Here is a 16,444-nt window from a genome sequence, read left to right as displayed (position 1 = left end):
TGTTATGATTTAGTCTTAGAGTTAGAGTTGTTTTTTGTTTCCTTATTGGATTGCAATCAGGTGTTTGTACGTTTCTTACCAAGACTTTACTCTACTTATTGGATTATAAGTAGAGGTGAGCACTATGATAGCCAAGTACAACAAAACTATTGTCAGTTTGGCTTCTTATTGTAGCCGTGCATTTCCACCATGTCTATTCGAGATTGTTGGATTATGGTTTTCCAGTGTTAAGATATGTGTCACGATAGGGGTCCCCATCGTGCTATGAGTTGAGTCTTAGAGTTAAGAGTTGTTTTTTGTTTCCTTATTGGATTGCAATTAGGTGTATTTTTTTCTTCAAATTTGTTTTCTCTATTACTAGAAATTTCAGATTTGGTTTATTTCATATCTAATTTTTAGTACTGGTAGTATCTCAAATCGATCAAGTTTTCAGTTCAAGGGATGAAGTTCAAGTGAGTAGGCTCCGTTCATGGTCTTCTCTCCCCCCTCCCATTCCCTCTTCTGACTACCCTTTATTTCTTAATTTAGGATTTTAATTTCAGTTGTTATATTATTGCTTTCCCTTTCCCCCAAGGTTCATGGCTAGTGTATGTGTTGGCTTTGCCCCTCCTAGCCATAGAATCATCATTTTATTGTTTTTATTTTACTTGTTTCCCTTTCCCTAAAGCTGAGCAGAGTAACCCTATAAGAGTGACTCTCTGGTCAAGTAGGGAAGCTCATATTATGGTGCATCCCTCGGGCTAAGTAGAGAAACCTATTTGTCAGTCTCTCTCTAGCTTTATCCCCTTTCTTTTACTTTATTTTTATTTTAGCATTTTTTTTCCTTCATTGCTTTTTAATTGCATGGGGTGTTTATTTTCAGTTATTTATTTATTTAATTTTAATTGCGTGGCTTGCGTGTTTAAATTCTTAGATGATGAATGGTTATGACGTTATTTTAGATACATATGTTTAGAACGGTAATTAGAATTAGATCACAATCATTAATCGATTCACTTTCACATTATTAAAAGAAGCAAAAAAAAAAAATAAAGTGACTACTCTCCCTATGTTTGATCCGTAGCTACATTGATCCGTACACTTGCGGTTACATTTTAAAATCTCAAACAACAGTCCAATGGACCCACAAGGCATCAATGAGCCTAAGAAACCAATCCTTACGGTTAAGATTAACAATTTTCTATAGGATTTGTTTAATTTTTCTATTAGACACCTCCACTTGGCCACTAGTTTGGGGGTGATAAGGGATAGCTAGCTTGTGGGTGATCCCATACTTTTTCATCAATGCCTCAAAAGGCCGATTACAAAAATGAGTACTCCTATCACTAATTATAGCACATGGTGTACCAAAGCAGGAAAAAATGTTCTCTTTGAAAAGCTTGACCACCACTTTGTGGTCATTAGATTTATAAAGTATAGCCTCTATCCACTTAGAAACATAATCAATGGTAAAAAATATATACAAATTCCCAAAGGAATTAGGGAATGGTCCTATGAAATCAATGCCCCACACATTAAAAATCTCAACTACCAAAATAGGGTTGAGCGGCATTATGTTCCTCTTATTGATATGGCCAAAAGACTGGCAGGCGGAACAAGCCTTGTAAAAATTAAAAGCATCTCTAAAAAGAGTGAGCAAATAAATCCCGTATTGAAGAACCTTTGCAGCAGTCTTCTTTGGGCCAAAGTGTCCACCACATGCATGATCATGGAAAAAAGACAAAATTGAGTGTCGCTTATGATTTGGCACACAATGTCTGATAATTTGGTCAGGATAAACTTTGAAAAGATAGGGATCATCCCAAAAGAAATACTTGTAAAAGGAATCAATACCTATTTTGGGTGGACCAGTGATCTAGAGTCACACCCGAAACTAAGAAATTGACAATGTCAGCAAACCATGGTTCAATGAACATTGTAAGTTACTGTTCATCTGAAAATTTCTCATAGACTGGAGAATCGATAGTCAAAGAATTGGGAAGCAGGGATAAATGGTCTGCAACTAGGTTTCCAACTCCTTTCTTATCCCTAATTTCCAAATCAAACTCTTGCAGAAGTAAAACCCAAATAATGAGATGGGCTTCGGCATCCTTTTTCTGAACAAGGTATCTAAGAGCGGAATGATCAGTATACACCACCACATGTGACCTAACTAAGTAAGATCGAAACTTTTCTAACGCAAGCATAATAACTAATTTTTTTTCAGTGATTGTATAGTTGAGTTGTGCATCATTTAGGGTTCTACTAACATAGTAAATGACAGTGGGCAGCTTAGTAATCTTTTGACCCAAAACTGCTCCTATGGCAAAATCTGAAGTATCACACAACAGTTTAAAAGGTTCAGTCTAAACAGGTGGTTGAACAATGGGTGCAATGGTTAAATCCTTCTTAAGTTGCTTGAAGGATTCTAAGCACTCTTTAGAAAACTCAAAAGTTTGATCTTTGACAAGTAGTGTAGTGAGAGGCTGGGCTAACTGACTAAAGTCTTTAATGAACCTTCTATAGAAGCCAGCATGGCCTAGAAAAGATCGGACGTTCTTAACAGATTGAGGAGGTGGTAAATTATCAATTGAATCCACTTTGGCTCTATCTACCTTAATTCCATATTTGGATACTACATGGCCTAAAATAATACCAGATTTAATCATAAAATGGTATTTCTCCTAATTTAAAATTAAATTCTTAGATATGCACCTTTTCAAAACTAGGGAAAGATGGTGAAGACACTCATAATAGGTATTCTCATTAATCGAAAAGTCATCCATAAATACCTCAAAGAATTTCTTAACCATATCAGAAAAGATGCTCATCATGTATCATTTGAATGTAGCAGGGGCATTGCAAAGCCCAAAAGGCATACACCTATAAGCAAATGTTCCATATGGGCATGCAAAGTATTCATGTCTAGCTCACCTCTCTAACATCTGATCAATGAATGGCCATGGGAAGTTTTCCTTCCAGGTTGCCGCATTAAGTTTCCTATAATCTATACACACCCTCCACCCTAATTGGACTCGGGTTGGAATTAGTTCGTTATTAACATTGGAAACTATAATAACACCAAACTTCTTGGGCACTACATGAACTGGGCTTACCCATTGGCTATTAGAAATAGAATAAATTATTCTATGATCCAAGCACTTTAGGATCTATTTCTTAATGGCTTCCATCATCACTAGATTAGCTCTTATTTGGGGTTCTATGGATGCTTTGGAATCCTTCATAAGATATATATGATGTTGCACAATAGAAGGGCTTATACCCTTGATATCAGCCATGGTCCAACATAGGTTTCTTTATTATCTTTTAACAATTTGAGTAATTCCTCTTCCTAGCTAGAAGTTAAATAAAAAATTATTACTGGAAGAGTCTAGTCAGGCCCTAGGAATGCACACCTCAAATTAGATGGAAAGTCCTTAAGATCTAGCTTAGGGGGCTCAATATAGAAGATTTGGGAATGAAATTGGAAGGGGGTCCTAAGGGCTCCACAGGTGTGTGAAGACTCAAGACTTCAAAAAAGAAATTTTCACTATCAACATCCAACTAATCCATACACTCTTGGAATTCTGAATCAAAATCAATATCAAAGTTGGTAATTAAATCATTAGGAAAATGTCACACCTAACCTTACAGTAGACCCAACTTACCATTAGAAATACCGACGGTGTGAGTAAGACACGTGCCTGTCTCACAAACCTACCAGGATTTTTGATAGCAGTACCTTAACATTTTCATAATGTCACATCACAAACCAATATAAGCAGCGAAATCAGAGTAGTAGAAAAATCATAATTAAAATGGGAAAAAGTCTAATGATAATATAATAGCGATAACCGAGTTATTCTGTTACATTCATCCATGACGTATAATGTAATCTAAAAAATAATATATAATCCACAGTTATACCCAAAAGTATCAAAATATGATGTACAATCTCACGGTGTGACGTAAGCATAGTGGTCCAAGCACAGTCCTGATCGTGCTCCTTCGCTTCTGGCATCCACTAGTCGTTCATATCATACTCTGACCCAGAAGATACTGGGTCACCCGTCATTGGCACCACGGTACCTACATCATCATCTAAAAAGGGATGTATGCGTGGGGTGAGTTGTCCAACTCGCTCAGTGAGGGGTGGGGTCAAGCACATCCAAGCAAGACAATAGCAGTAATAATTTATGATGCATGATTGTAGAAATTAAACACATAGTTCATGATGCTCATGATGCAGTTCATTCAATTTCAGCTTCGGGGCATGTGCATATCATTGTCCTAGAGATAAGAATCGTACATCAGTACACATCAGAAACATTGAGAGGGACCCACACAGGTCACCCCCAAAGGGTACAGACACTGTTCCTAAGTGACAGTACTATCCCCGAAAACACCCATCAGAAATAGGGCATTTCCACTAGAAATATTAGTCTTGTTTCCGATGGAGGTGACAGAGAGCATGTAAAGCTCACATGTCTACCAGAAATATGCCACTAGAAACAGACTTAGTGGATCCGATGGGTTGTTTCCAGTGGTGGTTTAAGGCAGTCCACCAAATTGGGGGTTTTTCAGCTCAGGCTCGATTGCCAAGATTTGTTTTGTGGAGTTTATAGGGGATGTTCCTAGCATCATTCTAAGTCAAGAAAATTCCAATTCCACAGAGCCATTTGGGAGATACGTCGATCAAACGATCAAAACCTTAGTTAGTCTTTTGGCAATACATGTTACCGGAGCTCACTGAGTTTGGTTCGAGCTCGACAACAACACTGGGGGGTAGAACACGCATCCTACAACCCCAACATGATTTGTACATCAAGATTCCATCCATACCTAGCTTTTTCTAGGTCGAAATAAAGAGAGAGAGAGTGGTATGGGAGGTTATTCTTACCTCCGATAACGATTCCAGTAACAAAGCGGCAACGGGCACCAAGGTAGGCCTCCAACCTTCTTCTTCTTCCTTTCTCTCCTCTTTCTCTCATCTCCTATGTTGGGAACAAAGGAAATGAGGAAATGAATCCATCCTCATTTCCCAACTTATAACTTAAGTTAGACTTAGGGTCTGTTTGGTTTGGACCTCTTTTGAACCGATCAGGTAAAAATGAAATTCGGGGCACGAGGACTTACACATTTAGGTCCATAAAGTGTTCACATCATGAGGAAGGTGTGGAGGATGATTTGGGATCATCTGAAGTCATTTACGATGCGAGTGCAGGAACTATGGGCATCGAAACCTCAACAGCAACCTATCAACCCACTAAAAACAGGCACTAGATCCGGGCCTTGGCTACTTTCGGTGACTTATTTCTGGTTGTCAACTTTGTATCCCATGGCTGGTCCCGTATGGGTGGTTACCCTCAGACATTCTTAAGGCTATTCAACAATTCTTGATGCGTGCCAAAATTCAAGTGTGGGGAGTCAGGTCACTTACCTTTTGGGATCGGAAGATATGAATCCCCTCTAGTTAGATAGGCACGTGATGCATGAACATGTGGGGTCATCCCTACCCCTTCGGTAATGCGTAGCCATGAGCCAATACTCGATTGTACTTTTGATCTTCGATCCGAGGCTTGTTATAACAAATTTCCAAATTAGACCCGATTAGAGCACGGGTGTAATCGAAAATCCAGAAAATCCTCAATCATATTGATCTCTTCTTTCATATGTGGTTGCTTGCCTATCCTAAACATGTCAAACTGAACAATTTAGTTGCCAAAGGAAACCATTCTAGCAATTGATTAATGCATTGCTGGTATCCGGGAATGGTCTTCCTAAATTATTGGGATCTCATCCTTGGTTAAGAAGGGGTTGGTATCTAACATAATGAAATAAACAGAAAAAATAAATTCTCCCACCTTTAGTAAGACATCCTCAACCATCCCTTTAAGTATCTTAATAGACTTATCTGCCAAATGAATAGTAGTTCTAGTGGCTTTCAATTCTCCCAATCCTAGTTGCTTATACACATGGTAAGGCAAAAGATTCACACTTGCACCAAGGTTATGTAAGGCATGCTCAATGTAGGTGTTGCCTATGACACAAGCTATGGTAGAGCTACCTAGATCCTTATACTTGGCAGCTATAGGTTGAGTAATTATGAAACTAATGTTACCTACCAAGAACACCTTTTTGGGCACACTCCTGATACATTTGTAAGTACACAAATCTTTTAGGACCTTTGCATAGGCGGGGATCTAGGATATGATATTCAAAAGAGGGATGTTCACTTCTACCTTTTTGAAGACTTCTAAAATCTTGTCCATAGAAGCAGTCTTCTTTTTGTTTACTAAGCTATTAGGAAAGGGGATAGGGGGAACATAAGGACTATTAGGGATTTGTTCTTTTTCAAAAGAATCATTTTTTGTTTCCTCAACCAAGTCATCTTTAGTTGTTCTAGGTTTATCAGACGAACTTGGAACAAGAGGCACACCTGTGTCCTCAACAAAAGGACAGTTAACAGGAGTAATAGATAGAGAAGATTTAGGAACACTTTGTTGGTACTCTCGACCACTCCTAAGGGCATAAACAGCATGACATTAGTTGGAGGGCCCTTGTTGGGTCTGACCTTGCACCACATTTAGTGATGCATTAGTGGGTGTTTGTGAACTAACAGGTTGATGCCTAAGGTTAGGCTCTGATTGACTGGGCAATGTTTCATTCTCCCTCTCATGCAAAATTGAGACAATTTGGGTGAGTTCTCTTATAATATTTTGATGGCTTGTCATGAGGAGAGCCCTATTCTTTTCTAAGTCACTTATTCTGCTTGCCTTTCCAATGTTGGTAAACCCAGGGGGTTGCTAATAAGATGATAAGAGAGGAGGCCTAGGGAAACTAGCTTGAGGTCCTACAATTGGCCTAGGAAAAGTATTTGGGGCAAAAGAGTGTTAAGGCCTTTGGGGTCTAGGTTGACCTTTATTATGGAAATTGGAAAGCCCTGCTTGGTTGCCCTGGTTCCAAGAGAAATTTAAATGATTTCTCCACCCTGGATTATAAGTGTTACTATATGAATTATTATGATATAAGGTATTAACACTACCATTGGAAGTGCCCCCAGAGGTGTTGGGGCATTCTTTTAGAATATGTCCAGGGGACTGGCACCAAGCACACATCTTAACCATATTGACTGATGATGGCTCTCTAAGAACAATAGCCTCAATCCTTTTGATTAGGCTATCCAAGTGTTTCCTTGGCTACTATCCCATCCACAAAATATCCTTTCCCTCCTATGGTTCTTTGACTTTCTTGGGTTGATTCCCACTTATGGGTTTTGTCAGCTAAGTCAAGTAAGAATTCTTATGTCTTTCCATCATCTGTAAAGGATGTGAATCCCCCAGGGCATATAGACAGGTAATCAGTACCTCATAAATTATTTAGAAAAAAATGTCGTAAGTCTAAGCCATGGTGAGGGCATTCTTGGAGTAGATCCTTAAATCTCTCCACAAGTTTAGAAAATGACTCACTAGACTTTTGCCTAAATTAAAGGATTTCACTTCTAAGCTTATTGGTTTTGTGAGTTGGGAAAAACTTCTTGAGGAAGACAAATGTGAATTGTTCCCATATGGTTATGGAATTTGTGGGTAACCCATACAACCACTTCTTAGCTTGGTCTTTTAATGCAAAAGTGATGAACCTAAGCTTAACAACATCATCAAAAAGCTGTTGGATTTTAATTAGAGCACATACCTCTTCAAATTTCCTTAGAAATAGGTCTACATCCTCAGAGGTCAGCCCATGGAAGTGGGACAACTTAGTGATGTACTGAGATTTGAGCTCAAAATTATTACCTTGGGCTTATGGTAGAACTATACAGGCAGATTGGGTGCTCTAGCATGGTAGACCCTATCTTTCAGAGATTTAGGTGGAGGGTTTTGCTATTGGTCTCTCATATTGAAAGGTAATGATGAGAGTATACTTATAAGGTCACTACTTGTTGGATCTCTTCTTACTAACCAATTCTCAGTATTATGTACCCGCCTAGTACTCATGCATCAGGACACTATCCATAGCTAGAATAAGGCAAGTACAAAAGAATGGATTTTTTTTTTTTAGCTTTTTTGTGAGCTTACTGGTAGGGATCTGGGGTTGCTCAATTCCTGAGGTACTGCTATAGGGCGGAACCTGTCTTTACCATACTATGAGGCTTAGTGACCTCCACCGATGCAACTATTATTGCAAGTTATTCTTCTCAGGAATTCAATAAATTATAAAAGAAAAAAAAATAAAGCACTCCGATTTACCAAAAGAAAGTGAAAAATAACATGAAACTGTCTCCCCAGCAACGGTGCCAAAAATTTGTTTGAGATTTAAAAGAAGCGTACGGATCAGTGTAGCTATGGGTCGAATACAAGGAGAGCAGCCACTTTAGTTTTGGCTTCTTTTAGTAATACAAAAGTGTATTGATTAATTATGGTGGTCTACTTCTAACTATCGCCCTAAAACAAATGCATCTAAAAGTGTCCTAACCAACACATCTAAGAATTTAAATACTTTAAACCACACAGATAAAAGTAAATAACTAAAAGTGTTGAAATAAAAAAGCAATAAATTAAAGGTAAAAGAAGAAGTGTTGAACTAAAATAAATAAAGTGAAATTGCAAATAAATGGGACAGAGCCAGAGAGAGGCACACAAGTAGGTTTCTCTACTTAGCCCGAGGGATGCACCGTAATTAGTATGAGCTGCCCTACTTGAATAGAGAGTAACTCTTACAAAGGCTTCACTACTTAGCCTTAGGGAAAGGGAGGCAAAGTAAATAACTGAAAGTAAAGGCAATAAAAAGATGGTTCTATGGCTAAGAGGGGTCAAGCCAACACATCGTCTAACCAAGAACCTTGGGGGAAAGGAAAAACAATAAAGTAAAACTGAAATTAAAAACCTAAGTTAAGAATGAATGGGTAGCAAGAAGAGGGAATGAGAGGGGGTGAGAAGACTTATATAGAAGCCTACCTACCTGAACTTCAATACTTGAATTAAACTTGATTGTTTCTTGTTTGATTTGAAATACTACTGACGCTAAAAACCAGATCTGGAATAAACTAAATCTAAAATTGTTAGGCCTGGAGAAGACAAATCTGAACTTGAAAACTTATGGTCCACACTTGGTTCTTGTACTTAGAACTATGCCTAGAAATAAAAAGTAAAATTACAACTAAATACCATGAGCAATAAACAAAAAAAAATTCATTCATTAAATAAAAATCCATTATATAAGTTCTTAAACCAAAAAGTAAGAAGAAGACTATAAGAAGAACTAGAGAAAACCTAGAGAAAGACTAGAGAAAAGAAAACCCTAAAAGAGTAGTGCTAGAGAAAGAGAGAAAACCCTAAAAGAGAAGTTCTAGAGAAAGAGAGAAAACCCTAAAAGAGAAGTGCGCACTCTCCCCTCTTAGATGATTTTTATTTATAGGGAATAGGGGAGAGGGAGTCTAACAATTTAGGTTGTGATGAGGTGGAGGAGAGCGAAGAGAGAAAAGATGAGGTGGAGGAGAGCGAAGAGAGAAAAGGAGAGACGAGAGAGTCCAACGAATTAGGTTTCCTAATTGGGGGGAAACTCAAATCAGTTAATGGGATCTTTTGAGATCAATAGTGATGAGGTGGAGGAGAGAGAAGAGAGAAGAGAGAAAGTGAAAGAATCGTAGGAGAGAGGAGAAAGTCCAACGAATTACTTCCTTTTTCTTCTTATTTTTTCTCCTTATTTTCTTTTATCTCTCTTCTATCTTGCCAAAGACCATCTTGGATGATTTTCCTCTCCTTGCTTTGCATGATTTTGGGATAACTTCTTTTTGAGTTGGAAATTTCGTCCATGTCCCTTGTGCTAGGTGGAAAATAGGAGAGAGAAAATCTTCACAAAATCTCCAAAAAAGAGAGAATCGCCCAAGGTGGAGGAGAAAGTGTAGTGCCCAAGCTTGTGGGTCCCTCCTTCTTTGTTGGCATCTGGAATATTATTTTATACGCTTGGGACAACTATATAAGGGTTGGGCCTGCATCTCGGTTCTGTTCTGGTCTATTATTCTTTTTCTGACCCAAAAAGAATAATCACTTGTATGGGTGTCAAAATGAATGTGTGCTTTTAATGCGACATGTCCATCTTGCTCAAAATTTTGTCCTACCATGAAAAGAAATAGGACCTTTTTATGAGTAAAATTAGAGATATGACGCCCGATAGTCCTTAAGGCCTTGTATATGCAAAACCTATAAAAATAGAGTAAAACCCAAGGTAGCTCTATTCTAAGTATGTAAAAATGCATGCTTACATCCTAAGATTTCACACATAAATGCGATCATAAATCCTAAATCCCAAACCAACTCAAAATCTAGATGACCAAAGAAAGAATATAGATAATTTACTCTCTGAAAGCAACTCAACTTGAGTCTTGTCATATCAAAATTTCACCTTAGAAAACTGGAACAGTGAGACCTTATCTCACTAGTCTCTAATCTCTTTGTATCTCATACAAATCTACCAGGTACAAGGCCATTACTCTCTTCACTTGCATTTAGAACCAGAAGCATAATACTTTCATATCAAGCTAGAGCTAGGAAACAACCATCAATATGAACCCCAGAAGCCTATTTTCCCTCCCTCCTCTTGTCTGCTTCCATAACGACTCAAACCCACAAATCATTAACTCATATGGGAAAAGAAGCATCTTTTTTTACTCGATTCACTTGAAAAAAAAAATTAAAACATGAAACATTAAACTAGAAACTAGGAAGAACAACATTGGGCATTTATACCAGAGATTGAACAATGGGCAAAGATAGGAAACACAAAAGAGATCTGAAAATTTTAAAGATCTTAGCAGAAGTCGGACTCCTTGAGCAAGACAGAGCTGTCTCCGATCTTCAAGCCTAGGAACTGAGGGGATCGGGTGGTTTGAAGATGGCGGACCTGTTCCGAAATGACAGTGAGTACTCTGGTGAGGTCTTGGAGCCTCTGAGCCTCAGAAGGAGAGAGTTCTGCAGAGAAGCCATGGAAGATGAAAAAAAATAGAGAAGAAAAAAAAAATAAACCTTCTAGCTGGTGACCTAAGATGGCAGTGATGGGAAGTGCATTTCTAGCCGGAGATGGAAGGAGAAGTATACGTTGGCAACGGAACTAATAGTATTCGGGTCGTAGGGTTGTACTCATAAAGACAAAAAGGTCATTTCATAGCATTTCTTAATGGTAACTGACGGTAGGGGTTTGAGTTTAATTTGTTGAAACAGAGGGGATTTTCTTATAATTGTGGCATTCTACAGGGGGTGGCACTGTAAATTTCCCAACGATCAATACAACATGCTGATGGGTGATTGTGGTGCAGGAAAAACAATGTATGGGGGTATCAGTAAGCCTTCATGAACTTTTAGAAGGAAAAGGATGAGCCACAGACATTTGCCAATGTCAGCTCTATTGTGGAGGCATCGGAACTACTCCTCTAACTGTTTCAAAGCAGTTACTGTAGGAATATTCTCTATGGTTATCCCATAGGACGATTAGAAAATTGGTCAATACTAATCTCTTATATTTAGTATCGGATTCTAAGTAGGAAACCCACTCCTAGTCTAATTAAGAGAAAAGAGTCTTTCCCTATTTGGCACACCTTGATGGGAGGGTGCACAAACTCTATAAATAGCACTCTAGGTCCTCCTTTTACCCTAACTTGACTCTCACTATTGGAGCCATCACCAAGAGAGCATTAAGGGGAGCTAGTGGGAGAAACCTAGAGAATCCATTGTTCGTACTTGTTGTAGTGGAAATCAAGGTACATGAATGATATAACAACGGTGAATTCTTCATAGTCGATGGTGAACGGTATTTGTCATTGTTTCTTTATTGTTTAATTTGTGACTCTATGAATCTATGGTAAGATCTTATTATTATATGAAGAGGGAATTACGTCCTTCAAGTTGTATTAGAGTTGTTTAGGTTGTGCCTCTATTCTTGAATCCAATTTATTAAAAACTCATATTGGTTTAGCCAATAAAAATGGCTTATTTTGAAACAACTTTATTATGTGCACTCCAATTGAATGTATATCACCATTCAAATTTAAATGGATTTAGGGTATTATTGATTATGCAATTGGGTTGAATAAGAGTATCCAAAGGTATACATTTTTCTTAATTGTATGGATATAGATCCTTCATTTGAATGGGGCATTTTGAAGGTGTTTCCAGTGTGTAGGCCCCACCTCTTGGTACACCTTAATATAATTATTAATGGGTACTTATAGCAAAAGGTATTTTATTTTCCACAATCTATACATATATGAAAACTTTGGTCTTTGGCATTTGTAATGCATCAAGATCAAGCAACCAAGTAATCGATAGTATTGGGTTGGACTGGATTAGATTAAACCCAGCCCAATTAGGACTGGGTTGGGTTAGGCTAAACCCAATAGGGTTGGGCCAGGGCTAAGATATCCTAGCCTGACCTAGGCTGGGTTGGGCTTGGTTAAGTTAAAGACCTTAGGGTTGGGTTGGGTTTATCATTGACACCCTACTAACCAGTACTCATTCGTGCTGGTATTCTCCTATGCTTCATCTGTACAGTCACAAGGAGGGATCTAAGGTAAGGGTATAACATGATAGGGTTCTCATTCACTTACCAAAGAAAAAAAAAAAGCTTAATATGAGATATATATGCCATAGGATCAACAAAATAACCCTTTTTCTTGTCTCCTATTTACACTGTTGCATCATAGAAGAAAGAAGACAGCAAAGGAGGTGGCCTCAACTTAGCATTAGGGTTTGTGCCCAAGCCATATCTCATCGATTGTTGTGAAATCAGTTTGGATGAATATTAAGATTGCTTGAATGATCTTAGACTTGCCTCGATCAAGCATTGGCTAGAATGCCACACATGCAAATTGACACAAAAGATTTATCCATGACAATGTGGTCGATTTTAACTATTTTCTAAATATCCATGTCATAAAAATTACCACTTCACCTTTTCACGTGGCAAAACTTTATGTTAGACTAGAGAGATCCCCTCCCCCCCTCCTCCCTTTTCCATGTGAACTCCCAAGGTGTAACCCTTTTAAGGTTTTTACCAAAAAAAAAACCTCTCTTAAGGTGGTGCAATTTCAGCTTCATGTCTCAAAACTTATGGGTTTTGTGGGCAACTCTTCCTCATTGTGTGCTTCATGATTCTTGTACCTCGAAAACATCTTATTGTAATGCATCCAATGTAGTACAATCAACTGTTACCCCACCAAAGGAACATTATTAGCCACGAAAGTGGCTCACTTTTCCTCCCATGGCCCTCAAACCATCCCTTTTTCTACTTCCTTGCCAAAAAGGAAGAACTCTGGAGGAAGCTGCAATGATGGCCAGAACGAAGAAATTCAAGCTTTTCCAAATACTTCCCTCCTCGTGTCTCTTCTTGCAAATCCTACACAAATGGTAAATTACATAAATGCCCCTTACCCTCCAAAAGTACACTACCTCCTTCCCTCTTTGGGTCTGTGTCTCTGTTCACTGGAGAAGTTATCCTCACAAAATTTTCGTCTGTTATTCAGAAAATCAGATACCCAGAATGGACTCTGCCGATTTTAGAGCATTCCAACAACAAAAAGAGCTGAAGTTCTCAATTCCTGATGATTCATGCAACTTGGAATTACCCTTCATCAGTGATTCTCAGGTAAGCTCAAATTCTGTAGAAAGCTCTGGTTTTGGTTTTGATCCTACTGTTTCTGTTGAGTACTTGGATTTCCTTCGAGCCCAATTGGATTTTTCTGGTAATGACAATGTGAATGCAACTCAAGCTATTGATTTTCTGAGAAATGAGAATGTGGGTTTTGATGGGGTTTTGGAATTCAATTCCATAACCCAAAACACAGTTCAGAAACTTCACAGTCCAGAAACAGATATTGAGTTGCAGAAAGCTAAGGTTTCTGGAGAAGTAATGGATTTGGAGGTCCCTACCGTTTCTATTGAGATCATTCAGAACAAGAGGCCATTCGAGTGTTCAGAGACTGGATGTGACAAAACTTTTAGAAATCTACAAACCCTAAGACTTCATTACAGGACTCACTTCACTAATGAATCTCTTATTTCTCGGCAATGGCCTGATAATTCAGTGTCTCAAGCATCCAAAGCTGGAAACAACAAGAAAGTTCCATGCCGGTGCCCCGTATGTGGCCGGACTTGCGTGGGTCTCTATGAACTTCGCCGGCATTTTGGCCGGAAGCACTCGGAAGGGGAGAAGCTGCACAATTGTAGGAAATGTGAGAAGAAATTTTATGTGGAAATAGACTTGAAGGATCATGAGAAGCTTTGTGGTGAGAGGGTTGAGTGCAAATGTGGCTTGAAATTCGCATTCAAATGTAACCTTTCAGCTCATAGGAGAAACCACCCTGAATGTGCCGAAGATCATTCTGTGAAAACTTAGATCTCAAAAATCAATTTCAAATGGGTCGATTGGAGTGAAGCTGAAAGAAACATCAAATGGGTTACCAAGAACAAGAGGATTCAACATGAACCAGGGTTCGTTAACTCTTTCTAAGCCTTTTCCCAACTTAAATGTGGTTGGTCACATGGATTCTGTAATCTCAATTTTCTGTAAGAGTTCTTGCTAGGAATGCATCTTTCATATTTCCTCTGTGACTGCATCTCTCTTCTTCTTCTTCTGTTTTTCTTTTTCCCCCTTTTTTTGGCTGTACCAATAGCAACCTGTTTTTTTTTTTTTTTTTTTTGTTCAGTTCCACCAAATGGATTTTTTATTGGTTATGCTTCTTGATTTCTGTTTGATTCACAGAGATGCAGTAATATAATCTTCTTAAAATTGAACTGTGAAGGACAGGGAAGAAGAGAAGAGGCAGGAAGAAATGCAGAATAGCTGACAAGTAGTACTCATCAATTGCATTAAATATATATAGTCTGGGATGTGATTGTATTAGGTCTTGATTCGAATGCAATTCAAACAAGATCCCATTAAGCTGGATTTTTTATATTCTATGTTTGATTTAGATCTTATTTACGATGGTGTTCCAAGGCAAAAGCCACATTGAGCTGGTGTGCGGAATGCTGTGGTTAGTGTAGCATAAGGGCCAGTCAGGCGAGGGGAAGAGGGGTGGTGGGATGCGGGATCTCCGACCCAAGGATCACGCGGTGACTCTCACGGTGCAATCTAAAGAAGTTTCTTCCTTATATAAGTACAAATTATGGGATCAACTCATGTCTTATTAATTAAATCGGGAAATGAACGTTGTCAAGGGGTGTGGCTCATGCGCTAACGCAAGGTGCAATGAGAGGAGGTATTGTATTTCATAGGAATGGAGGTGTCATTTCGCTCCCTCTATGTCTGGGTACAAGAATTTATGATTGGGAAGAATTCCTTTGCCCTAATAAATATTGGGCAGGGGAATTCTGCCAGTCTTGTGTTAGGAACTCCCAAACACAATGAGGTTAGAAAATACCTAGATGTCGCAAGGGCAAGGGGGCATTTTCGTCTAAGCATTTCTTGTGCCAAACCAACAAGTTTTTTTTCCCTTAAATATTTATATTGATATGTAGGACATAAGCTACTTAATTGCATAGATGATCTCATTTATTGATGGGCCATATCAAAACCATATGGTTGTAGTTACCTATTTTCTACTGGATGAAATTTGAAGGACTTGGAATCTACTCTTCACAAAATTTCAGCTTATCTAAGCTGCAACATGGCAGTATTATTTGGCCGCCGACTAGTTTTATGGCTAAGCTGCCTTCCAAGAATAAAATTGACATACCTAATGCACAAGGGGGCTCCCATTATTATAGGGTTTGAGAAGGATCATAATATAAGCAAGCAACTTTATTATTTACCCATGAAAAATTAAATAATTAAAAAGATAATAATAATGCACGAAACTCCCTCTACTACATGGTCTGGGATTATTCCTGAAATAGAAAAAATCCCATAGAATCATGTGGCTTAAAAATCACCAGATGGGGTCATCAATATTCACCAGCCACTATTTCTGCGTTTGCTCACTGACAAATAAGAAATAGAAGCCAAACTGTAGATATTTTATCCACAGACCCACTAATTTTCTAAGTCGTATGCCACTGAACTTTCATGGGCTTCTGAACCCATAGCGCGACAATGGCAACCCCTGCAGCACCATCATTCCTTCATCCCAATCTGGAAGCAACACACAAGGTAGGCTCCCCCACCTTTCCTTGTTTCTTTCTCCCAAGAAAAAAATGTCGTGTTTTAGCTTCAACAATTACAGTTTGTGGAACACTCCAAGAACGTTGAATACTCATGGTAGCAAATGTGAGAATCTCACAGAATTCAGTTCAATTACCAAAAATGGGGTGTTGGGTAATGCTTCTACGTTGCTTCAGTCTGTGGATTTAAGCAACCCGAATGTGTGTTCTGAAACTTATGCTTTACTCCTCCAAAACTATCGAAAATTCGGTGCCTTCGATTGGGCTTTCAAATTCATGCCTATATCTTTTTTAGAACTCAGTATGATTGTTAC

General features: G+C 38.5%; 1 protein-coding gene and 1 non-coding gene across 2 annotated transcripts; both read left to right on the top strand.

The window, feature by feature from the left end:
* Nucleotides 1-7,381: 7,381 nt before the first annotated feature.
* LOC122062259 lies at nucleotides 7,382-7,488 on the top strand. Its single transcript, XR_006134881.1, has one exon. It is a non-coding gene; the product is annotated as a small nucleolar RNA R71 (small nucleolar RNA).
* A 5,605-nt stretch (nucleotides 7,489-13,093) lies between these two features.
* LOC122061302 (protein indeterminate-domain 7-like) lies at nucleotides 13,094-14,584 on the top strand. The gene is made up of 2 exons (XM_042624529.1): nucleotides 13,094-13,376; nucleotides 13,493-14,584. The coding sequence occupies exon 2, from the start codon at nucleotides 13,510-13,512 to the stop codon at nucleotides 14,362-14,364; it is 855 nt and encodes a 284-aa protein (XP_042480463.1). The 5' UTR covers nucleotides 13,094-13,376; nucleotides 13,493-13,509; the 3' UTR covers nucleotides 14,365-14,584.
* The last annotated feature ends 1,860 nt before the right edge of the window (nucleotides 14,585-16,444 follow it).

This window comes from Macadamia integrifolia, chromosome 14 (genome assembly GCF_013358625.1).
Source record: "Macadamia integrifolia cultivar HAES 741 chromosome 14, SCU_Mint_v3, whole genome shotgun sequence".
Classification (NCBI taxonomy): domain Eukaryota; kingdom Viridiplantae; phylum Streptophyta; class Magnoliopsida; order Proteales; family Proteaceae; genus Macadamia; species Macadamia integrifolia.
The sequence above is the reverse complement of the archived record's forward strand: the minus strand, read 5'-3'. Positions and strand labels throughout refer to the sequence as shown.